This window comes from Xenopus laevis, chromosome 4L (genome assembly GCF_017654675.1).
Source record: "Xenopus laevis strain J_2021 chromosome 4L, Xenopus_laevis_v10.1, whole genome shotgun sequence".
In the NCBI taxonomy this organism is placed as follows: Eukaryota; Metazoa; Chordata; class Amphibia; order Anura; family Pipidae; genus Xenopus; species Xenopus laevis.
The window spans coordinates 910,226-935,450 of record NC_054377.1 but is presented as its reverse complement, the minus strand read 5'-3'; the positions used below and the strand labels follow the sequence as shown (position 1 = coordinate 935,450).

At 42.7% G+C, this 25,225-nt stretch overlaps 1 protein-coding gene and 1 long non-coding RNA gene across 3 annotated transcripts; one reads left to right on the top strand and one right to left on the bottom strand.

Annotated features, from left to right (window-relative positions):
* Positions 1–1,511: 1,511 nt before the first annotated feature.
* On the top strand, positions 1,512–23,760 carry LOC121402885. Its single transcript, XM_041589652.1, has 8 exons — positions 1,512–1,945; positions 12,141–12,473; positions 15,752–16,075; positions 17,481–17,579; positions 19,593–20,048; positions 20,226–21,078; positions 21,364–21,547; positions 23,011–23,760. The coding sequence occupies exons 1-8, from the start codon at positions 1,870–1,872 to the stop codon at positions 23,257–23,259; spliced, it is 2,574 nt and encodes an 857-aa protein (XP_041445586.1). The 5' UTR covers positions 1,512–1,869; the 3' UTR covers positions 23,260–23,760.
* LOC121402889 lies at positions 2,035–9,284 on the bottom strand. 2 transcript variants are annotated; one of them, XR_005966840.1, is made up of 2 exons: positions 8,997–9,284; positions 2,035–6,620 (listed from the first exon to the last, which is right to left on the bottom strand). It is a non-coding gene; the product is annotated as an uncharacterized LOC121402889 (long non-coding RNA). The 2 variants fall into 2 exon arrangements; XR_005966839.1 differs by having other exon boundaries at positions 2,035–5,690.
* Positions 23,761–25,225: the final 1,465 nt, after the last annotated feature.

Genomic DNA, 25,225 nt, shown 5'->3' with positions numbered 1-25,225 from the left:
AGGGTTTAATGGCCAAATAAATATGCCATTCCTTCTTACTGGATTGTTGCCTTCATTTGTACGACAGCTTCTCTGGGTCAGCTCGCAGATGACTTCAGCTTCTTTCACTTTGTTTTTGTTCAATCTCATCTGCTGTTATATTGTATTACTTTGAAACTGCAGTAGAAAAATCAGCTACTGTTTTTATACAAAGGGAACCAACATGTATCTGCATTATACTTTCTGCATGAAAGATGTCTCATAAATGATGTTTCATTTGAAAGTAGCCCAACAAACATAGTTTCATGTTCAACAACCCAATCGTTAGCCCTGATTTCCAGTAATGTGAATTAACTGAACTTTTTCTATACGTTTGATAAGAGAGTTCTATGAATAGTCAATATTAATGACACAGTGTGTGGGTCCATCAGTTGGAAGCTCTTAAGTCAGACCATGGATGGGACAGACGTCAGACAACTGAGCGGTCTTTGTGCGACTATATGATAATAGTGACTGTCCAACCCTAATACACAGACTCCTGAGAGACGACAGAGGGGAAGAGAGATGTAATGGTACAATCGAGTGCAGGGTACAACAATGACTGGACAAAGTATTAGAAATGTGTTCATTTCAAGCAGGCGACACAATAACTGGCCTGAACTTGTGTCTCTGTTGTTGTAATGAGAAGGCGCCACATTCACCTCTTGCACCAGCCCCGACTCCCATCTTTTATCTTGTACATAAAGAGGATTTATCCACCAATAATAATAATAATGGCAGCTCCCATACAATCAGTATAAGGAGAGGCACAGAGACTTGTGATTTGCTGCTGTAACAAGCAGGACCAGTACTAGGGGTAGTAAGAAGAGATATGTGAGGGGGGGACTAGTCATGGACCTTTTCTGTCAACTTACCTCTAGTCCAGGCCCCCCAATCCCTTTACCACCCACTCCCCTCCACAGACTCATCACTGAACCCCCTGTTGTCACCAGGCAGGATCTGAAGGAAGGCCGGAGGGTGAGGGAGCCCCTAGCCTGGCCCAGCAGTCTGACAACTGATTCTTATAATTAATCATCATGTCGCTTTACATAATCTGATCTAGAACTGGATTTAACTGGACCAAACAGAGATCAGTGTCCCCCATGAACACATTACTACTGCCATTCAGCAGCTCTGTATTCACATATATATATATTCATATACCCACTAACCACTTGCACATCATTCAGACTCCCAAACTTCCGACATGCCGAGTGCAGCCACATACTGAGCACAAACGCTTTTCAAATTAGCACAAAGGATTTGCGTTTGCTCCTCTTACTGCTCTCGCACCACACGTCATATTAAAGGAGAAGGAAACCCCCTGGGTGCAAAAATCTGGATATTTTTTTTTCTGTCTTTGCAGCAGGTACAGAAAGAGCAGTTTAACTAGAAATGACCAGGTCCCATAGCAACATCAGTTAAGGGCCCATTAAAGCCTTAAAGCCTGGGACTCAGTGGGTAGCACTTCTCCCTCACACCACTGGGGTTCTGAGTTTGATTCCACCCAGGGCAGTGTGTGCAAAGAGTTTGTATGTTCTCTAGTTTCCTCCCAAATACATACGGGCAGGTCTGATCCTGATAACTAAATGTGTGGGAATGTGATAGGTTAGATAATAAAGAGCACAAGGAAGTTTTTGCAGGAGATAATTAATTCTGGCAGGGTGGAGACACCATAGGAACAGGTGGAGAGACTATAGGATTCCTGGGGTGTCACCTGTAGAACTTGTTACTCAAATTATTGCAACTGAAAGTAAAATCCAATTTGGTCTGAGTTGTACTGGAAAGAACACAGAGAAATATCTCCCACTGGGGCCCTAATAAACTGACACAAGACAGGGACCCCCAGGGATGGAGAGAAAACTGGGAACCAGCCTGAATCCCCCCATCCTATTCTGCTTTCTACTGGTCTTACTGCCGGGAACTGGTAAGTACTGAACTATTCCTCCTCCTCCTGCCAGTCTGTGTAACTGTATAGTAATACTGAGTATCTAGTGACTGCCCCAGCTTTATTGGTTATAGAGATTCCTCCTCCCAGTCTGTGTAACACTGTGCAGCTGTGTATAGTAATACTGAGTATCTAGTGACTGCCCCAGCTTTATTGGTTATAGAGAGACTCCTCCCAGTCTGTGTAACACTGTGCAGCTGTGTATAGTAATACTGAGTATCTAGTGACTGCCCCAGCTTTACTGGTTATAGAGAGACTCCTCCTCCCAGTCTGTGTAACACTGTGCAGCTGTGTATAGTAATACTGAGTATCTAGTGACTGCCCCAGCTTTATTGGTTATAGAGAGACTCCTCCTCCCAGTCTGTGTAACTCTGTGCAGCTGTGTATAGTAATACTGAGTATCTAGTGACTGCCTCAGCTTTATTGGTTATAGAGACTCCTCCTCCCAGTCTGTGTAACACTGTGCAGCTGTGTATAGTAATACTGAGTATCTAGTGACTGCCCCAGCTTTATTGGTTATAGAGAGATTCCTCCTCCCAGTCTGTGTAACACTGTGCAGCTGTGTATAGTAATACTGAGTATCTAGTGACTGCCCCAGCTTTATTGGTTATAGAGAGACTCCTCCTCCCAGTCTGTGTAACTCTGTGCAGCTGTGTATAGTAATACTGAGTATCTAGTGACTGCCCCAGCTTTATTGGTTATAGAGACTCCTCCTCCCAGTCTGTGTAACACTGTGCAGCTGTGTATAGTAATACTGAGTATCTAGTGACTGCCCCAGCTTTATTGGTTATAGAGAGATTCCTCCTCCCAGTCTGTGTAACACTGTGCAGCTGTGTATAGTAATACTGAGTATCTAGTGACTGCCCCAGCTTTATTGGTTATAGAGAGACTCCTCCTCCCAGTCTGTGTAACACTGTGCAGCTGTGTATAGTAATACTGAGTATCTAGTGACTGCCCCAGCTTTATTGGTTATAGAGACTCCTCCTCCCAGTCTGTGTAACACTGTGCAGCTGTGTATAGTAATACTGAGTATCTAGTGACTGCCCCAGCTTTATTGGTTATAGAGACTCCTCCTCCCAGTCTGTGTAACACTGTGCAGCTGTGTATAGTAATACTGAGTATCTAGTGACTGTCCCAGCTTTATTGGTTATAGAGAGATTCCTCCTCCCAGTCTGTGTAACACTGTGCAGCTGTGTATAGTAATACTGAGTATCTAGTGACTGCCCCAGCTTTATTGGTTATAGAGAGACTCCTCCTCCCAGTCTGTGTAACACTGTGCAGCTGTGTATAGTAATACTGAGTATCTAGTGACTGCCCCAGCTTTATTGGTTATAGAGAGACTCCTCCTCCCAGTCTGTGTAACTCTGTGCAGCTGTGTATAGTAATACTGAGTATCTAGTGACTGCCCCAGCTTTATTGGTTATAGAGAGACTCCTCCTCCCAGTCTGTGTAACTCTGTGCAGCTGTGTATAGTAATACTGAGTATCTAGTGACTGCCTCAGCTTTATTGGTTATAGAGACTCCTCCTCCCAGTCTGTGTAACACTGTGCAGCTGTGTATAGTAATACTGAGTATCTAGTGACTGCCCCAGCTTTATTGGTTATAGAGAGATTCCTCCTCCCAGTCTGTGTAACACTGTGCAGCTGTGTATAGTAATACTGAGTATCTAGTGACTGCCCCAGCTTTATTGGTTATAGAGAGACTCCTCCTCCCAGTCTGTGTAACTCTGTGCAGCTGTGTATAGTAATACTGAGTATCTAGTGACTGCCCCAGCTTTATTGGTTATAGAGACTCCTCCTCCCAGTCTGTGTAACACTGTGCAGCTGTGTATAGTAATACTGAGTATCTAGTGACTGCCCCAGCTTTATTGGTTATAGAGAGATTCTTCCTCCCAGTCTGTGTAACACTGTGCAGCTGTGTATAGTAATACTGAGTATCTAGTGACTGCCCCAGCTTTATTGGTTATAGAGAGACTCCTCCTCCCAGTCTGTGTAACTCTGTGCAGCTGTGTATAGTAATACTGAGTATCTAGTGACTGCCTCAGCTTTATTGGTTATAGAGACTCCTCCTCCCAGTCTGTGTAACACTGTGCAGCTGTGTATAGTAATACTGAGTATCTAGTGACTGCCTCAGCTTTATTGGTTATAGAGAGACTCCTCCTCCCAGTCTGTGTAACACTGTGCAGCTTTGTATAGTAATACTGAGTATCTAGTGACTGCCCCAGCTTTATTGGTTATAGAGACTCCTCCCAGTCTGTGTAACACTGTGCAGCTGTGTATAGTAATACTGAGTATCTAGTGACTGCCCCAGCTTTATTGGTTATAGAGATTCCTCCTCCCAGTCTGTGTAACACTGTGCAGCTGTGTATAGTAATACTGAGTATCTAGTGACAGATCTGATTAAAGGAGACACAAAATCTTAATAATAAAAAACCCTACCCTACATAAATGCCCACAGCCAGCTGCCCCCAGTAGAGTTCAGGGCAATCATCATCAGCCACTTCAGTAATCTTCGGAATGAGACCACCAAATCGGCGCATGCCTTTAAGTAAGACAAATATAACTACCAATACCTGAACAAAACCAGTGTTGGACTTCTTTATGTCAAGCAGCAGGAGTGTGCACCCTGGATGTGGGTTAGTGGGGGCACAGGTGGATTTTCATTAGGCAAAAGGATCCCCCTACCCCCTTTCAATTGTTTACCACCGACCTAATAAAAACACAGAGACTTGTTATGGTGGCAAAATCTGTGGAGGTCACATTTTTTATTTAACAATTTTATATTTAAAGGACTAGATACACCCTGACCACCAGCTGCGGCTCCTATACTCGTGAAGAACATGGGACTGCTGCCCATACCATAACCAAACGTTTTAAGGGAGCAGGGATCATGGGGCAGAGCGCCCTCTGTTGACCAACGAGTAGCCCATCCTCCTGCTCCCCCATCATGTGCAATACTGGCGCTAACCCAGCCTCTCGCATGACTCAGACAAGACCGTGCAGTCAAAGTCTGCTCCACACTCGTGACTTCCCAAGGGTAGGCCTGCACTTCACTGAAAACCATCCATCTTCCTGGAGCCGCACTGACGCCACCCAATATAAAAGAGAGGGAAGGGTGCTTCCTATCCTTTTTCCATGGCCCACCTAATCCTACCGCGACCTCCACCATTCCGCTATAAAGTTCCTGATATTTGCCCAGAACAAATCCAAACCTTCCTCTGTCAAATGTACTTTATCCTTTCTGAAAAGCTGGGTTTGCCGATACCTTATATTGTCATGTCTAATTACCCCATTACCAGAGGAACACATGAGTTTGTGCATGGCCCTGTTTACTTTTTTCCTGGCTTTCTCAATGCCCTGGGGGGAAATGGCTCCGCGCCATTCGCCTCTCTGTATAATGTCTGACCAAGCCACACCCCCTACCTTGCTGTCTGCCATTAATTCTTCAAGGTCCTTCCTCATGTCCTCTATTAATGCCGGGGTCTTTCTTGACGTAAGGTCATTTCCCCCTGCGTGTACTATCACCAAATGTATGAAATTGTACTTTTGTATTGTGCTATGCAACCTACCTCTCATTTGTTCCCACTTCATACCTCTCCAACCCTGCCATACAATCTTCATGTGTTCCTCTGGTAACCCCAACTGCTTGCCTGCTGTATGTTCTCTTGCCCAAAAAATGAATGAGTGGCCTATGATCAAAATGTTGCAAGTAGTCTTAACTTTTGCTGCAAAATTAAATGAGAAGGCGGATTAAGTTCACTACTCCGCTACATTTATGGGGCGTGTGTATTTTTTGTATGCCTTGGATTGCCATCTCCCTATCCTTTTTATCCTATCCACCGTTTCTCCCCTCATTGCTGCCTCCGTTGCTGCCCCGATCCTAAAGGAATGTGATCCAAATTTCTTAGGATCTCATCCATTCGCAATTACTGCCTTTTTTAGCACCTGTCTAAACTGGAATGCTGACATGGGAGTTGAATCCTTGTGAATTAACAACAGTTGCCCCTCTGCTGGGCGCACCCTCATGTAATCCTGCAAGGCCTTGACAGGGCATGTTATCCCTGACGTTTTTCCTATGCCGACCCATGTGCCCTTACCCAACTGATCTGTTTTTGATCTGCGAATGTAAACTAGCAACTTTCCTTCCTGCATCCGAACCTGATGATGCATTAAGCCTTTATCTGTTGCCTTCTTGGATGGAGGAACCAATTCACTTATCCTAAAGGCTCCCCAAAATGCCAATGCAAAAGCTGCTTTAAACGAAATGTATTCAAATTGGTCTGAACACACCTTCCCAAGTGACTTCATTATCCTTTTTAACCTGTATTCCACTATGGGCTCTCTCTTATCCACCCTGGGACCCTCAACTCTTGCCCATCCCTTCATTATTTTCCTAATTAATGGGTCATGTGTTATATCCTGTCTACCCTTTCTTATGGAAAAATGAGAAATTGCGGCTAATGTGGTGATGGCTCCTGCTTTTGACTTTCCTTCTCTATACAGAACCATTAAAAATGATAGCAGATCTTTAATGCCTTGATCATTCTTACCGCTTTTGCAGAATAGCTGCCATCTCTTCCATGCCCTTTTGTAGCTGGAAAGAGTCTTTTCAGATATAGCCCTTTCGCACAATTCTTCTAAAAGGGGGTCACCAGCTGCCACAAATTATCAGGGCACACATGAGCTGATTTTTCTGCATTTGGAGCAAGCTTAAAGAAAATTCCCCACCTTTCCCTGGACAAAGCGTCCACTATGGTGTTTTCTATCCCGGGCAAATGCTGGGCTCTGAATGATATCTTGAACTTCATACAAACTAATACAAGATGTCTTAGAAGCCCAATTACTGGGGTTGAGTCTGATGACAGGTTATTCACAGCATGAACCACTCCCATATTATCAGAAAGGAACTTAATTGCCCTATCCTTCAACTCTTTGGTCCATAGCTCTAGTGCTACCAAAATTGGGAATAACTCCAGCAATGTCAAATTCTTTGTTAAACCTTTGTCGTGCCAAGCTTGTGGCCACCTGCCTGCACACCATTTTCCTGCCAAGTAAGCCCCAAAACCCACGCTGCCAGACGCATCTGTGAGCAACTTTACTTGCTGATTAAGCTGTGCTTCTGTTACCCATAACCTCACACCATTAAAATTTGATAAAAAACTGTTCCACACTCTCAAATCTTCAAATCTTTGTGACCCTTATCTTATGGAATGGTTTCTAAATCCCTGATGTGGATTTCTCCAACCTCCTGTTAAAGATGCGGCCCATCGGTATTATCCTGCATGCAAAGTTCAATAAGCCTAGAGTTTGCTGCATTTCTTTTAGTGACACTTTAGCCGATGATGCTAATTTCCTAACTGCTTGCCTGGTTTTAACTACCTTTTCCTTTGGGAGCCTACATTCTTTGGCCCTTGTATCTATCTCGATACCCAGGAAAGTCAACTTTGTGGTTGGATGCACCGTTTTTTCCTCTGCCACTGGCACAGCCAATTCCTTCAACATGTGCAAAAATATTAATAATGTGTCTTGACAAATCTCCGAGTGTCTGGGCCCCATGATCAGAAAATCTTCTAAATAGTGAGCTATAGCTTTGTTGCCTGTCCTTTTATACATTTGCCAATGCAAATAGGTACTGAAAGTTTCAAAGAATGAACAAGATATTGCACAACCCATGGGTAGACATAGGTCCACATAAAATGCTCCCTGGAAATGACAACCTGTCAACCTAAAACTTTCTGGATGTAAGGGTAAAAGCCTGAATGCAGATTCAATGTCCCTCTTTGCCAACAAAGCCCCCTTTCCTTGACTCTTCACTATTTCTAAAGCCTCATCAAACGACTGATACTGTACTTTGCACTGTGCCTCATCTAAAGCATCATTAACTGATGCTCCTTCCGGATGTGAAAGGTGCTGTATCATTCGAAATTTTCCTGGCTCCTTTTTTGGGACTACTCCTAGAGGTGACACCACTAGCCCCTCTATAGGTGAAACCTCAAATGGACCTGCCATTCTCCCTGCTTTTAACTCCTTGTCAATTTTTTGCTTTCATATTCCTGTATGACGACTAGCTGATTTCAAATTCTTAAAAATTTTGCTAGGGGGAGGGGAATGTAAAACTGGGATCTTAAAACCTTCTAAAAAACCTGTTGCTAGAAAAGATGCTGCTTTTTTATCCGGGTAACTTGCTAATGCCTTACTTAGCCTGCCCATCTGAATTGGCGTTTCCGCTCTTCTGGTAAGCCGCTCGAAAATGCTGCCTGTTTGCCTGCCCATCCTTCTTTCTATTACATTCGCTCACCGCATGAGAGGATCCGCATGTCAAACATACATGCCTAAATTTGCAAGCATAGCCCCTAGTACTCCGTTTCTCATTGTATGCAAAACATATATTTTTTGGTTTGACTGCATAAAGTGCTTTATAGCTATTGCCAGCTGAACTATTATCCTTGGACACCCATCTTGTCCACAAGTCTATATCCTTTTGTCCAAAAGACAAAACCTTGCTACTCACTATCTTTCTCCTGAAAGCCCTATCATAGTCTGACCAGGAAGAACCTTTGTAAAACAAATATGTATCAGTTATTGTATCTATATACTTTATTATGTTCAAGCATTCTTCTGGTTTTCTTTCTAAGTACACACTTGCAAAGACCAAAAAACCCTTCAACCATTCAAATATTGTTTTACTCCTCTTCCCCTTCTCCTCTTGTTTCACTCCATCCTCGTTTGCCTGCACTGCTTCCCTCGTTATGTCATAAATATCGACAAATTTTCCAGCCTCAATATCTTTCCTAACTTTCCTCGGCAAATGATCTGCAGTTGCAGTAAGTGCACATGCGTAAGTATCTGCTGCCCCAATTGGAACCATAGACTGCGTACTTTCCTTTGTTTTTCCTACCCCCTTTTCCTGCACTTTACCTTTAAAATATTTTTTAATTAATGCTATGATCTTTCCCCCTTCTGCTTCACTATCCGACCATCAGAATTAGAGTCCATATCAGAATATACATTCTTTTGTAAATTCGACTTACCCATAGTAGCCTCTCGTGTAGATACTTTAGCGCTTGGACCAGGAACCGCATCACCATTTCGTTCTGACTGCCCAGCTGCACTGGATGATGGCCTCTCTTTTCTTCTTTGCCATCTTGAAGGTTCTGCTTCCCTTTCTTGCCTCTGTTCTCTCTCCCTTCTCTATTGCAACCAACTCTCTTCTTCTTCTCTATTCCTAAAATAGAAACTCGGCACACGATTAGTACTATGACCTGTGTCTTCCCAATGCAGATCCCTCACAGGTCTCCTTTGGTTATGCCACTGCCTGCCTGTCAGCTTGAGGAAAGGCTAATGGATGCCTGAAACGTTGCTGTACTTTGTCTGAATAAAGCCCTTACAATAAAGGCTTTTTAAGAAATTCCTGCTGGGTGCTGTCTATTTATGCAAATTATGCCACTGCCTGCTTGCAGGAAAAAATTCCACATCATCCTCATAATCATATTCGTCGACGACATAACAAGAATCCTCCTCCTCTTCCCAGTTATCGAAATCGTCACCCCTGTACAAATGGGGCTGGGACCTCTGGCTTGGTGGTTTGGGAAGCCTGTGTCCCCCTGTTCCCCTGTGCCTGGAACTCTCCCCCCTTCCCCCCTGGGGAAATGGGCCTGTACGAGGGCCTAGTTGGGGTGGACTCTGCCTCCATCCCCCATTCTCCTTCGTCTGAGCCGTAGGGGTCTCTGTCCCTGTTCCCTCCCCCACTGGGGAACTCAATGTGGGCTGGTGAAGCGGAGGGGCCTGCTCTGGGGCGAGTCTGGCCCCCCCCGCGTGGTTTCCCCCCCTGAGGGCCTACCCCCCTCTTCGCCCCCCTCTTCCCCCCTTCCCGCTGCTGGGCCTGGTTGCCTAGGGGCTCTGCTGCCCCTAGGGGTTTGGTTGGTGGGGGTGGGGTCCCTGTGGCGCTCCTGGTGTGTCCCAGGATTTGTGCCCCCAAGCCTGCTGCCCCCAAGCCTTCTGCCTCTTACCGGACTCTCGGTGGTGTGATCCGACTCGGCTTCCTTACCTCCAGCCGCAGTGACGTCACTGAAGTCTCGCGATGACTCACGCACTTCCTGGTCTGCGCCTCTGCCGTCTTCTTCCGACCTGCCTTCGGCGTCTTCTTGCCGGCTGCTCCTACCTTCCCCTCCAGCGATGATGCCGTCCTCCCTTCTGCGTATCCTGCAGGGGCTTCTTCCCTGGGGAGAGAATGTTACCTTCTTCTTGGCTCTGGAGCTGATGACCGAAGCTGCCTCACCTTCTTTGCGGAACCTCTGAGGACGCAGGACCCTCCTTCTTGGCGCACCGATTCTTCCCCTCTTCATTTCCATCTTCCAGCGACGCTTCAGTGCAGCTTCAGGTAAGTGTTCTAGAAAGAAAAAACAAAGTTAGCTGTCTTGCTGCCACTTTGCCTCTCCTTAAGAACCCCTTCCTGGCTTACAGCCCCCTGGCCCAGCCCTCCAGCCCGCCCCCTTTTTTCCCGCCGAAAGTCCTGGGCCAGCAGGGGGGGGGGGCTGAGAGGGACCGAAACTACACGTTCTCATCTACAGGGGGGGAAGGGACCCTGCCTAACTTCACATCGGCCTTATGCAGGCCTCGTTCCCCCTAAGGTTTGGAGAAGCTAAGCCTCCCCAAACCTATTTGCCTAAAAAAAATGAAAAGATAAATTAAAAGAAAAAGCATTAAAAATCTTCTGTCTCACCAATGTTCCTATTTGAGTTTGTGTGGGGGGAGGGGCAGAGGGTGCTGCCAACTGTGTCTTTAATCAGTTAGGCTACTTTCACTTAGACATAAATTTTGTGTTGATGGTTGAAAGTTGTTTTAAATCTCATCTACTATTATATTGTATTACAGGTATACAGGTATGGGACCTGTTATCCAGAATGCTCAGGACCTGGGGTTTTCTGGATAATAGTCTGGTTTTGCCTCCAATAAGGATTAATTATATCTCAGTTGGGATCAAGTACAAGCGACTGTTTTATTATTACACAGAAAAAGGAAATCATTTTTAAAATACGGATTATTTGGATAAAGTGGAGTCTATGGGCAGGACTAGAGGAAGCGATTGTAGCCGACACGTTGCAATTAGGGTGGCCACCTTTTAAAAAAAAGAAATTACCGGCCATGGTGGGGGCCAGAAAAGAAAGGGGCGGGGCGTGACACAAAGGGGTTGAGCTGATGAGGGGCCCACAAAAGGGGCATGGCCATGTAGAGTAGCGTCACAAAAGGGGCATGGCCACCGCCCTAAGCCAACGAAAATGTAAGTTTTCATCGGCGGGCAGGGGATTTTGTAAATGGTATTACAAATTACCGGCAGCTACATTGCTGATAAATTTGTAATACCGGCCCCGGCCCTGGCAGGTGTTTTACTGGCTGGGTCGGTAAAATACCGGCCAGGTGGCAACCCGGCAACCCTAGTTGCAATGCGACTAAACGCATGCGACGTGTCGGATGTTCTAATGAAAACGGAAGTGAAGGAGAAATCGTAGGTAACAACTACATTGATCCGACTGTCGGATGAAAACAAATTGATCGGACAGGTTAAAAGATTTCTGTCGGCTGCTGATTATATCTCTGTGTGTATTGCTGATTGTATGATTCTCAGTGGGAGACTGTCACCAGCTTTGGTCAGACATAACTTTCCTACGATTACTGTCAGGGGCAGAACATCATCTGATCTTTTACTACTTTATTTCATCTGAATGGTCAGTGGCAGGTCGGGATCTTTGCATATATGGCCAACTTTAGTCTACCCAAACAAAAACATCACCCTCCACTCTACTGGGCCTTGGAGGCAGGTCCGGACTGAGAATTAAAATAGGCCCTGGCATTTCAAGTACACAGAGGCCAAATCAGCCCACATAGAGGCCCAAACAGCTCCCACCAGCCCACTAAATACTGACTTTATATGGGACCTTATAGCAGCCCTTCTGGCGTTTGCCAGAACCCACAGATTGTCAGTCCGGGCCTGCTTGGAGGACACAAGGGTCTCCAGTCTAACACTGCCTTTTACTCACACATAACATCTCCTTATTACTCACTTATAATTAGGGGTATCATTTTCAGCCAGCACTTGGCTCTTTGTACAGTGATTTTAATGAAACCAGTACCTCTTCGTTGCCACTTTAATTGCCAGAATTTTTTTTACATTTCAGAAACACTAGAAGTGAAAGTGAGCGACTCAGCAGTGAAAGTAGTGAAGGAACAAGATGTGTTTATCCCATGTACAATCAGTGGATACGGCAGCACAGAACTGGATCTACAGCTTCTCTCTGTCCATTGGAGCCGGGGATCTGACCCAGTTTATATCTATGACAGAGGCTCCCCCAACCCCATCAGGACTGGATCAGAATTAGACGTTCGTCTGATTAAAGGCAACGCTGGGCTGTACCTGCCGCAGGTACAAATGAATGAAGAGGGACAATATACCTGCACTGTTACTTATAATAATGAGGGGGCAGAGGGGACATCTTCTCTGGAGGTGTCAGGTAAGTGGCCTTTACTGACTAGTAATGAATAAGATTTATATATAATTACCAAGATTATATAATGGTACAGGACTACATTATAAGTACAGAGAAGTACAAAACGAAGAGAAGGCAGAAGAGGCATATGCCTAGGGCACAACTGCATTAGTGTGGGCTGCCAGACACTACCTCTTGTGCCTGCCTTTTAATTGGGTGCAAGTGGGGGGTAGGTGTGACATAAACCCTGGTGAGTGGGGCAATTAAGCAGTGAGCCTTGGCACTTTGGCCCTGCACTGGGTAACTGTCAGCCCAAGACCTACTGAATTTTGGAAAAGGCGTTTTGGCATATTCGGAAGGAATACACAGAATAACCAGGGCTGTGGGTTTTAATCTGTGCACATACAGCAAAAGATTTTCTTTACTGAGTAGCATTTTAGGGAAATTTGTTTATAGAAATAATGAAATGAGTGAAATAAGATAAGATTCTTTATTCATCACATATATAGTTATACAGGTACAACATGCAGTGAAATGAATCCTGATCCACTTTTTATAGACTGTGCACATTGTCGGACTGGCCCACAGGGAGACCAGGAAATGTCCTGGGGGGCCCAGGTGTCAGTGGCCCCTCAGGCTGCTAAACTTTTGGTCAATTTCATGATCATTCCCTTTTTCTATGAGAACAAAGAGGCTAAATAGATGGAATAATAGATTGTATGTAAAGAAAACAGACTAGGAGACTACAGGTTGATTGAGGAGATGAAAAATAATAGTACTGAGAGTGGCCCCTAGTCTAAGATTTTTGGGTGGGCCCCTGGTGTCCCAGTCCGACACTGACTGTGCAAAATGAAACATACTAGTTAAATACTACAACTAAGTACACAAGGATTACCAAAAAAATAAGAATTCTAAGAACATTTTTAAATTCAGTGTAGCAGCAGAGCGGATGTAGTACAAGATGAACCATGTTATTTACATAAGTGGCAGTGAGTGAAGATTGTATATAAAAATATAGAAATATAAAAAAAAACAGATCAACTGGTTGGAATTATTTAAATCTATAGTAGATTCTTCAACCCACAGGGTAAGTGCAGTCGTGACCCTCACTTTATACAACATAGAGGGTGTATAACGAAGCCAATTAAGTGCCCCCTATGTCAGTCATAGAAAGGGATCCAAATACAGATCCCTGGGACTTGCCCATCTCTGCTATTCCTTGTACTACATTTAGGCTCCTTATGGAATCAGTATATCCCCCCACCCAGCATTTCATATTGTAGCCCAGTTCAACACCCCCTGCTGAGCCAAATATAATATCAAATCCCTTCCAACTAGAACAGTGTCCCCTGCAGGGGGCTCAAAGCTTCATAACAGGACAGTCGTTCCAAAAACACAGACAGGACTGTGATTGGTTAGTTTAAGCAGTGCAGGAGGGTAAAGACAGACAGACAGACAGACAGAACTGTGTAGCAGTGTAACTATGTGGCACCAGCCCCCCCCCACTAAACATTTTGGAGGGCCCAGAACAACAAACTTACCCACCCCCTCCTGACCCACTCAGGACTACCTGTTGCAGATACTTTACAGGTTGGCAGTTAGTTTGTGTGTGTGATTAATTGTGAATAATAAATAAATAACATAGAAATTAAACCTCACGTTTCATCATGAGCACAATGGACAGGGTTTTGTAGAAAATATCTATTGATTTTGTCACCTTTTGCACTAATTTCAAAAGGTGATATATATACATATATATATGTTTTGTAGGACAGTATGGGGCCGATTTATCAAGGTTCAAATTTCGAGGGTTAATAAACCCTCGAATTCGACCCTTGAAGTAAAATCCTTCAAATTCGAATATCGAAGAAAATACTTCCATTGATCGATCAAATAAAAATAGTTTTATGGAATGATAAAATCCTTCGAATCGAACAAAGTATTTTTTAAAGAGACAGTACTTCGAATGGTCGAATGGTCGAACGATTTTTAGGTTGAATCAAAGTCGAAGGTCGTAGCAGCCTATTCGATGGTCGATGTACCCAACAAAATACTTCAAAATTCGAAGTTTTTTTCATTCAAATCCTTCACTCGAGCTTAGTAAATGTGCCCCAAAGTGCACCCCCAAAATTATGTTAATTTGTTTAATGTTTTGCTATAACCAAAATCGGATTTTTATGCAAATGCTAGCTATTATTCATGGACAAATTTGACAACTTTGAAAAGTTGTATCTTTCAAATAATTTGTTCAGTTACAGTCATCATTCCTTTGTTTACACACACATAGTAAGTGAGTTTGAAAAGAGACACTGGTCCATCAGTTTCAACCGTAAGTCTATATATAACCTGCCTAACTGCCAGTTGATCCAGAGGAAAAAACCCATCTGAAGTCTCTCCAATTTGCCTTCCTGACTCCAAGATGCAATGGGACCAGTCCCTGGATCAACTTGTACTATGAGCTATCTCCCATATCCCTGTATTCCCTCACTTGCTAAACACCATCCAACCCCTTCTTCGTTTTATGAAAGTTTAGAAAGCAGTCGTTTGTGGGGCACAGTATCAAACGCTTTGGCAAGATCCAAATAGATCTACTGCCCCCCCACTGTCCAGCATCTTACTTACCTCATCATAAAAAGCAATCAAATTAGTCTGACATGACCTATCCTTCATAAAGCCATGCTGATTGCTGCTCATAATGACATTCACTAGGACAACATTTTGAATGTGATCCCTTAACAAGCCTTCAAATTATTTGCCCACCACAGATGTCAGACTTACTGGCCTATAATTGCCTGACTGAGATCATAATCCCTTTTTAAATATTGGAATGACATCAGCTTTATCTCCAATCCATAGGCACCATACCAGATGAAAGTGAATCTGAGAAAATCAGAAATAGGGGCTGGTCTAAAACTGAACTAAGCTCTCTTAGAACCCGGGGGTGTATGCCATCAGGCCCTGGAGCCTTGTTTACATTAATTTGTATTAAAGCTTTATGAATCATATCCTGAGTCAGCCACTGACTAGATTGAGCTGAACCATTAGTGCAGCTATAAAGTGAGCCTGGGAACTCACACTCCTCTATTGTATACACTGAAGAAAAGAACTGATTTAACACATTTGCCTTTTCTGTATCTGTTACAACCATACTGGTACCATTATTTAATGGAGCAAAACTCTCAATATCTAACCTTTGATTAAAGGTTAGATATTGATAAGTCCTTACATCCAAGTGTGTTCTTCCCTGTATTGCTCTACTTTTTACTTGAGCTTTTCCAAATGTCTCTTGTCTCCCTGTGCAGTTAAACCCAGTGCCAGGCTGGTGCCCTCTGATGTTATTATAGAGGAAGGAACAGAGAGGGGGGTTACATGTCACGCCAATAATTATTACCCAGAAATGATAAAGTTCCAGTGGATAAAACATCTCAATGTCACTCAACATGTTGTTCTGCGCCAAGGAGTCTCCACCAATGAGCCGCTAGAGAATGGGGACGGAACCTTCAATGTAACCAGTCAGCTGATGTTAAAGCCTTCGCTGGGGCATGATGGGGAAAAGTATTCCTGTATCATATCCCACAGATCCCTGGGAAACTCTCTTGTTCTTGATTTTATTCTGTCTGTAAAGGGTAAGTACTGGTGGAAGGTATTAAAGGGGAACTATCACAGAAATTAAAATCTGAAATAATCCAGTTTATCTTCACTATTCCTCTCTCAGCATCTGTTTCTCTTCATTCTCTCTTCATGCAGCAGTTGGGTGTCAGATATTCACTGACAGTTACATCCAATATATCTTATAGGGGGGCTCCTTTTGCCTAGAAGATGTATTAGAGGTCACTCTATTAAACTCACCAGACATTGTGTCTCTCTACATGCAGGATTTCTGCAAAAGGCAGTTATTTTGTTACATTTTGTTTGTACTGGAATCAGTTATTTGAGTGAGCTCTAATACATCTGCTAGGAAAGGAGCCCCCTATAAGATATATTGGATCTATCTGTCAGTGAATATCTGACACCCAACTGCTGAATAAAGAGAGAAGGAAGAGAAACAGATGCTGAGAGAGGGATAGTGAGATAAACTTGATTATTTCAGAAACAATACAGAATATTTAATTGATTGTATTTAGAATGTTTCTTATTTCAGTATGAGGAAGTTTATATTACAATTTCTAGCTCATGTAACAAAAAAGCCTCTCATTTAAGTCATGGAATTCCTTCCTGTGCTGTGATATTCAATAAGGATGTAGCAAATCCAGGATTTGGTTCTAGATTCAGCCTTTTCAGCATCAGGCCTGGACTGGCAATCTGTGGGTTCTGGCAAATGGCACAGGGGCTGCTGTATGGTTCCATAGAAAGTCACCATATAGTGGGCTGCTAGGAGGCTGTTTGGGCCTCTGTGTACTTGGAATGACAGGGCCTATTTTGATTCCCAGTCCAGGCCTGTTCAGCATAATTCAGATTTGACTGAATCCAAATGCTTTTCTGAACCTAATCTGAATCCTTCAATTCACATAACTTTTCATCACAACAAGGAAATTGCTATTTTTTACATACACTGTGCATGTTTTTCTTTGTAACCTTTCTACAACCTCATTTTGCAAATGCAAATTAGTGTTCTGATTTAGTTCACGATTCATCTTAAATCATTCATGAATAGTGATGAGAGAATTTTTTCACCAGACATGGATTCGTACCAAAATTCCACATTTCAGCATCTGTGAAAATTCGTCACGACAAAAAAAGTTGCCGGGACAAAAAAGTCACCATGAGAAAAAACGCCTATTGACTTTAACGCATTTGCGAATATTTCACGAATTTGTGCTCAGTTTTGGTCATCACTATTCATGAAAGCCAAATTCCAAAACAGTGGATTTGGTGCACCCCTAATTTGCAATAAATGACAATAGCAGATTAGATTTGAGTGCTGGTCCTTCATTTGTCATTTATTTGATGCTGCACCACCATTTATTTGGTTTGAGTGCACTGCCGAGACTGCAGTTAAGTGTAGATATAAATATGTATTTACCGTTACAGAGTGGCGTTCCATAATGATCGGAGCTGTGGTTGGAACTCTCGCTGCAGTGATACTTGTGGCAGGAATTTGTTGCGGCTATTTCATGTTTATGAAAAAAGGTAAGAACTGTAAATCATTTTGTATTTTTGGATGAACTGGATCCAAGTGAATCAGCCTGGAATATAACTCCCAAAATCTGCCTATTCACAACATGAAATTCACCAAAAATGAGACGTTCAGATCTGTCTCCATATCAGTAATAATTATCCCTCCTTCCAACTGGGAACTAAATCGACTGGGACAGTGAGGGTTTGTATGAGAACCCAGAGATCACTGCTGAACCCTAAAACATTTTCTTCTTTCTGATAAGTGCCCTGGTATCCCCATGTCTGAGACATTCATTATGTAACACTTTTATTTATCATCATCATTTATTTATATAGCATTTAATGTAAATACCAAGTCATTTGTTTTATTCAGGGGAAGTGCAGGTCATTCAAGAGACTTGTGTATATGACTCCAACACTCAATTTTGCACTTGAAATGCTACTTGTCCTCCCCTTCAGGTCCGGACTGAGAATTAAAATAGACCCTGGCATTTCAGGTACACAGAGGCCCAAACAGCCCACACAGAGGCCCAAACAGCCCCACCAGCCCACTAAATAGTGACTTTCAATGGGACCTTATAGCAGCCCCTCTGGCATTTGCCAGAACCCCCAGATTCCCAGTCCGGGCCTGCTCCCCTTCCAATAAAAAATGCAGATTTTATAGTAATAAGTGTCATATTGAAATCTCTCTACTGCTGGTCTGTTTATTTTTCTTCTTAATGTGAATGAATATGAGAAAGTTGTCAAAGTAAGTCAAACAAACCAGCTGGAATACAGAAGCTTAACATGATCAGGAAACAAAATGTGGTTTTACTTTTGCCCTGATAAGAGTAAAGTTGCCCATAGATGTTGAGATTTTTAAAAGATCCGATCATGATCGTGAGACCACGATTTTCTCGGAACGATCGTACGAATTGACCATCAACTAAAAAGACCAATTTGGCAGGAAAACAAAGGGGAGCTGCTTGGCCCTGCAGATATAGATACATTGCACTGGGACCCACAAAGATTTTTTGACCTGGCCGATCAATTTCCTGATGTTGGCCGAAAAATCGTAAGATGTACGATCATTCGAATCCCACTAACCGCACGATAATTTCGAAGGATTGGTCGGACTTTGCTAAAATCGGTTATTCGGCAAGAAGAATCGTCGCGTCTATGGGGAGCTTAAGAGACAACAACAACCATGGATATTCCCTAATGGAAAGAATAGACACACGTGTATTATTGTTACACACTCAGCTCATTCCTCACATTGATAGGAACCCCAATACTGTATCTGTGTGATATCAAAGGGGAAATATCCCTCCTCCTCCCCTGTGTGACATGAGCTCAGTCAGTTGGGGGGTATGTAGAAAAGGGGTGACAGCTATAAATATAAATGTATTATTGTTACACACACAGCTCATTCCTCACGTTGATAGGAACCCCAATACTGTGTCTGTGTGATATTAAAGGGGAAATATCCCTCCTCCTCCCCTGTGTGACATGAGCTCAGTCAGTTGGGGGGTATGTAGAAAAGGGGGGACAGATATAAATATACATGTATTATTGTAACACACACTCAGCTGATAGGAACAATGATACTCTGAAGAGCCATTTCCCAACCTCCATTAGGCTCATGTAACCTTTCCCTTAGCTTGTTCCACTGAGAATAAATTGATTCTGGGGCTTAAAGACCCACTGCTTTCGATAGTACGTGGAAGACAGATTCTCTTAATAGCAGAGGGACTTCAAACCCCAGAATCCATTGCTTCACAATAGAAAAGGTGAGTGAGGGGTTAAACTGTGAGTTTAGGGGTGAGAAACTGGCACATGGTTTCTTTGCAATCTGTGGAGTGAGATTTGTTTGTATAAAAACAATTCATTTATTTCTGAAAACATTTTCCCTTTAAACTTGTAAATATTCATTTCTGTGTAATAAAGTTTCAATACAGAGAGAGTGATCATTGGGTCGTCCCATAGGATTAACCCTCTCCTCTCACTGTTACATTAAGTTTCAGTAAATGGGTTTGTGTATTACAGAGCCGCCCAGACTTTCTCCAATAATGGGATCAGAACTTTTGCTCCATGAGAAAAAGGCGACTCTGTCCTTCCAGATCTCTGGTTTTCGGCCCAGGGACATTCAAATTACTATAAATTTGAAAAGAAAAGGGGGAGAATCAGCTAAAATTTACTCATGGAATTCTGAGGTACAAACTGGTTCCTCTGCCCCACGGGACACAGACGGATGGGACGTGGCAGAGATGAAACAGTTATTGAGAAATGGGGAGATGAATGTGCCCCCAGCACAGAGGCAGCTGCGAGTGGAAATGGTTAATGTAATAAGAACAAATAAAAGGGGCATTTCCAACTGTCAGTGCACAATCCATATAACTCCAGACATAGAGGAAGATGATGGAGCAGAACTGACAGTGAAGGTCACTCACTCTGCCCTGAGACTCCCCATCTCTGAGTCCTGTCGGCTGCAAGTGAACGAAGGTTTGTTTTTTTATTTCATTCACTAATATGGGAGGGACCCAATTAAAATTAGTGATCAGTAAACTGAAGGTCCTTTTATATATTGAATTGCTTAGATCAGGTTAACTTACAGTTTCTATATATTAGTGAGATCGTTCACATATTTCCCTTCAATCTCAATATATTTTCCCTCTGCAGAGACAATGTTACTGGTGATGGATGAGGATTATAGAGTGAGAGTTGGCCCAGCACCCCGGGACCCTACAGATAATTTTCATGAAAGGGCAATAACACTTGGGAGACTTGATGGATTAGAGAACATTGCCTTGAGTCCAACTGGGAAACTCTTTGCCATCCGAGAGGGAAATCTCTACAGCGGCCCAGTATCATCTTGTACAAACCAAATCTTGTTTTCCCCTGACAGAAGAAATGAGCACACTGGGTGGGACATGTTTAAACTTATCTCAGTTGACCCCAGGGGGCTTCTATGTGCAGTTAAACATTCAGGAACAGTTTTTAGGGGTCCACACCCAGACAATGAAAGCCAGAACTGGATTGGTGACCTGGGTGTATATGTAGGGCAGTATAACTGCAGTGATGTTGACTCTGTCTTCTTTGACCCCCAAGGTTCTTTATATGCAAAAACAAGTGACGGTCAGATTAAGATGTGGGTCAAACCAGCAGAGACAGATAGTGATTGGTTGGATTTAGGAACCGCACTCAGACAAAGAGACGACAGAGATTCTCCCCATGTGATTTCTTTCTGCCCTGAGGGAAACCTCTGGTGGGTCAGTGAGGCTGAAGGCAAACTGTATAAAGGGCCACAGCCAACTCAACACAATCCAGGATATTGGGGGGTCGCCACGTTCTTGGGTCAGGACTATAATCGGTACAGACTGTTTGGGTTCATAGGAGGAACATTCATTCAGAGGATTCAGAAGTTTGAATTCTTACCTGAACTGGGAAAAATTGTCACAGAAATGAATATAATAGTAAATGTAAAGACCTATGATAATAGCAAAGGGGACAACACACTCAATGACACTTTCAGGTGAGTCATTTACTTTCTCTTTCTACTACACAATTGTATAATGACTGGAGAACCGGAAAGCTTTCAAATGAGGGTCACTGACCCCATCTAAAAAACAAATGCTCTGTAAGGCTACAAATGTATTGTTATTGTTACTTTTTATTCCTCATCTTTCAATTCAGGCCTCTCCTATTCATATTCCAGTCTCTTATTCAAATTAATTTAGCAAACCTTTAATGTCTCAGTATCTGTATATATTGTAAGGTTCTAAGTAAATATCAGATAATAATATTTTCTCTTATTCAGTTTTGAGGAAACCATAAAGGAAACAAGCAGATTTATTTATGATCATAACATTGTGTTTATGGAGGAGGCAGAAACCACTTTCATGGAGGGAATTCCTGTCATTGACACGGGAAGAGATTCCAAGATTTCACTTGATAATAACATCACTCACCGGTGGGATTTCACCAACACCAATGAACGAGAGGTAACGGGATCAGTGACTTATGTACCCCCTACTGTAAATGATAAGGATATTAGAAGTCACTGAGGGGTTGTTCTGTGACCATATAAAGGCACAAGGCTGCAGGCTGAGTTATACAGGGAACTCTGAGTATCACTCATGTATTATAAGGGATAATGTACCCCCTACTGTAAATGATAAGGATATTAGAAGTCACTGAGGGGTTGTTCTGTGACCATATAAAGACACAAGGCTGCAGGCTGAGTTATACAGGGAACTCTGAGTATCACTCATGTATTATAAGGGATAATGTACCCCCTACTGTAAATGATAAGGATATTAGAAGTCACTGAGGGGTTGTTCTGTGACCATATAAAGGCACAAGGCTGCAGGCTGAGTTATACAGGGAACTCTGAGTATCACTCATGTATTATAAGGGATAATGTACCCCCTACTGTAAATGATAAGGATATTAGAAGTCACTGAGGGGTTGTTCTGTGACCATATAAAGACACAAGGCTGCAGGCTGAGTTATACAGGGAACTCTGAGTATCACTCATGTATTATAAGGGATAATGTACCCCCTACTGTAAATGATAAGGATATTAGAAGTCACTGAGGTGTTCTGTGACCATATAAAGGCACAAGGCTGCAGGCTGAGTTATACAGGGAACTCTGAGTATCACTCATGTATTATAAGGGATAATGTACCCCCTACTGTAAATGATAAGGATATTAGAAGTCACTGAGGTGTTCTGTGACCATATAAAGGCACAAGGCTGCAGGCTGAGTTATACAGGGAACTCTGAGTATCACTCATGTATTATAAGGGATAATGCATGTTATAATGTTATAATTCCTTCCCAGGGGTCCGTAGGGGAAACCTTGGCCAGTGGAATTGTATCTAAAGAAGATCACTCACCCAGAGAACAGTTTGTTAATATACAGAGATTTGCTTTACAAATTAGCACCCCCAATGTATTAACCTTGTCTTGTATTTTGTTGTTCTAAATAAAGGCTGGTCTCTAGTTAACTCGTTGCCTTGTACTGAGGCCATAACAATTATGGGACAGATGATCCCCCATAAACTGCTTCTCACTAAACCCCTTGGGTTAAATGTTTCTTAATATTTACATATGTCCCATATTTCTGATGATTAACATTTCTGCTGCTTCTGCAAATTCATTTGCCCTATGGCCAACTGTGTCAGGGTGGGGTAATAACTAAAGGGATTAACAGAAACAGAAATAGATAGAGGTCAAAAGAAATCTGTCTGGTGATGATACGTAGGTCTGGGTCAAGGGCTAATGCCAAGGCTGATGAAATGGCTCTAAATACAGACAGAGAAATCTGAGGTCTCAGCATTAACTACCAGACATGCAGGTGTCTGACTGTACCTGGGTTAGGGTCTTGGCCCTTGAGTGTTCCCTACCTGGCCGGTACTTACAGTAAAAATACTCATCATTTTTGTCTTTTATTCTTTATAGGTTACTTTATCTTTACAAGAACCTGTTGTGGTTGCTATTGGTAAAGCTGTACATATGGAGGTCTCAGTCCAGAAAGCCAAAATAAGTGTTCCCTATAAGGTCCGGCTACTCACAGGCCAAGGCCACACTATAACCATTGAAGGCAGTTGGGAAGGAACCACCTTCTATAATCTGAGGGCGACACCAAGAAAAGCCAGAGGAGGGAAGAGTTACTCATACTGTGCACCAAAAAGCATTTGGAAAGAGTAGAGTTTCTTCAATCTAAAGTCAATGGGACACTATGGCCGGGGAAGGGACATTTCCTCTGAAAGTTCTGAAAGTTCAATAACAGAAGATGGGCGAGAAAGTGACAGCTGGAGTAATGACACATACAATGCAACACAAAGTCAAAACATGGACTATTGCAGTGATTAAACTTTGGGGCAAAATGGTTTTCCCGGGTTCCAAGCAAAAATAAGATTATCCGCTATATAAACCTGTTGACCCCCAATTGTGCATGCATTACAGGTGACCCGTGAGCCCCCCTACAGTGGAAGCAGAAATGTTCTGTCCATGGTTGTGTGGGGTCAATAAACACTTCTTCAGTAAATAAACCACTGGACTAGTACACGTATGTTAGTTACAGATAAGATGAGCAATATCTAAGCAGTATGGATGTTTGACTTTAGTAAAATGATGTGAAAGGACCAGTAACATCAAAAAGCATTTTTTTAAATTCATTTGTATCTAATGAAAAGGAGACGATCCATTGTGCGGCACTTGATTTCTCCTCCCTGGCTATCTCCTATAATGAAGGCAGGGAGGAGAAATCGAGCGCCGCACAATGGATCACCCAAATGCCTTTTCTGAAGAGGAGCAAAAGCGGAGTATTGGTGAGTTATTTCTTAATAAAGACTTGGCGATTTTAAAGTTCAATAAGTCTTGGTGGTTTTTTTTTTTTTTCGATACAAACAAATTCTTTTTGTTTTTTTAAAAAAAAAAAAAAGATGTTACTGGTCCTTTAAGGAGCCGCAGCACTGTACAATACAGTCAAGTAATAAAAATACAATATATATAAAAGTACAATATAAATAAAAGTAAAGTAAAATATATATAAAAGTACACACAGGGAGAACAACTCAGACAATAAATATAACTAGATGGTGTCGTTTCTGAAGAAACCGCAAGATGTTGGCTTTGAAACGCAAGAGGTGTTGGGGCCAGTCGCCCCTGGTGCATAGAGAGTACACAAAGTTGGTCGAATCTGGTTTAAAAAGGTGAAAATTAAAGCCATTCAAGTTGTACCATTAAAATCAATCAAAAAACCTGATTGGCTGTTTTTTGGCTCCACCCACTTTTAGAATTTGAATCCCAGTCCCCCTGTGACCGACTGTACAAGTTTGATGTCCCTGCCATTAACTGTGAAAGAATGGCAGCAACTCATATATTGACATTGATTAGCAATAGGTAACATTTGATTGGCTGTTTTAAGCTCCACCCAGTTTTCTGAATTTTAACCCCAGTCACCCAGTCATGGTCTGTACCAAGTTTGGGGCCTCTGGCTTTAAAACTGTGAGAATGGCAGTATTTGAAACTTTTACATTGAAGTCAATAGGTAAAATCTGATTGGCTGTTATTGGCTCCGCCCACTTTTCCTAAATTTTGACCACAGTCACCCAGTGAGTAGTTGTGCTGAGTTTGGGACACTTGGCATGGACGCCATAATAATAGCAGCAATTTGGCGTTTTTCATTAAGGTCAATGGCTGAAATCCGATTGGCTGTTGTTGCCCCGCCCCCTTTTTTTCCTAATTCTGAACCAGAGTCACCAAGTGACTAACACTTTAATGTTTCGGAATCATGACATTTAACCTGTAAAAATGGCAGCAGTTTTATGTTTTTCTCTTGAAAATCAATGAATGACATTTGATTGGTTGTTGGTGGCTCCACCCACTTTTCCTAACTTTGAAGTGCAAACACCCAGTGACCACATTTGTGATATTCGAGGTCCGTGACATCAATAACGTGCAAATGGCAGCAATTTTAATTTTTCCCATTGAAATCATCAAAGAAATCTGATTGGTTGGTTTTGGCTCCACCCACTTTTAAAATTTGAATCCCAGTCCCCCTGTGACCAACTGTGCCAAGTTTGAGGCCCCTCCCATGAACAATCTAAGAGCGGCGACAGTTTTAACTTTTCCCATTGAAACAAATGGCTAACATTTGATTGGCTGTGGT

Excerpts from the sequence above, each read along its gene's own strand:
- LOC121402885 (XM_041589652.1), top strand. The coding sequence starts at position 1,870 with ATGGAGAGAAAACTGGGAACCAGCCTGAATCCCCCCATCCTATTCTGC. Across the intron at positions 12,474-15,751 it reads ATCTTCTCTGGAGGTGTCAG|TTAAACCCAGTGCCAGGCTG; the intron begins GTAAGTGGCCTT and ends CTCCCTGTGCAG. Across the intron at positions 21,548-23,010 it reads CCAACACCAATGAACGAGAG|GTTACTTTATCTTTACAAGA; the intron begins GTAACGGGATCA and ends TATTCTTTATAG.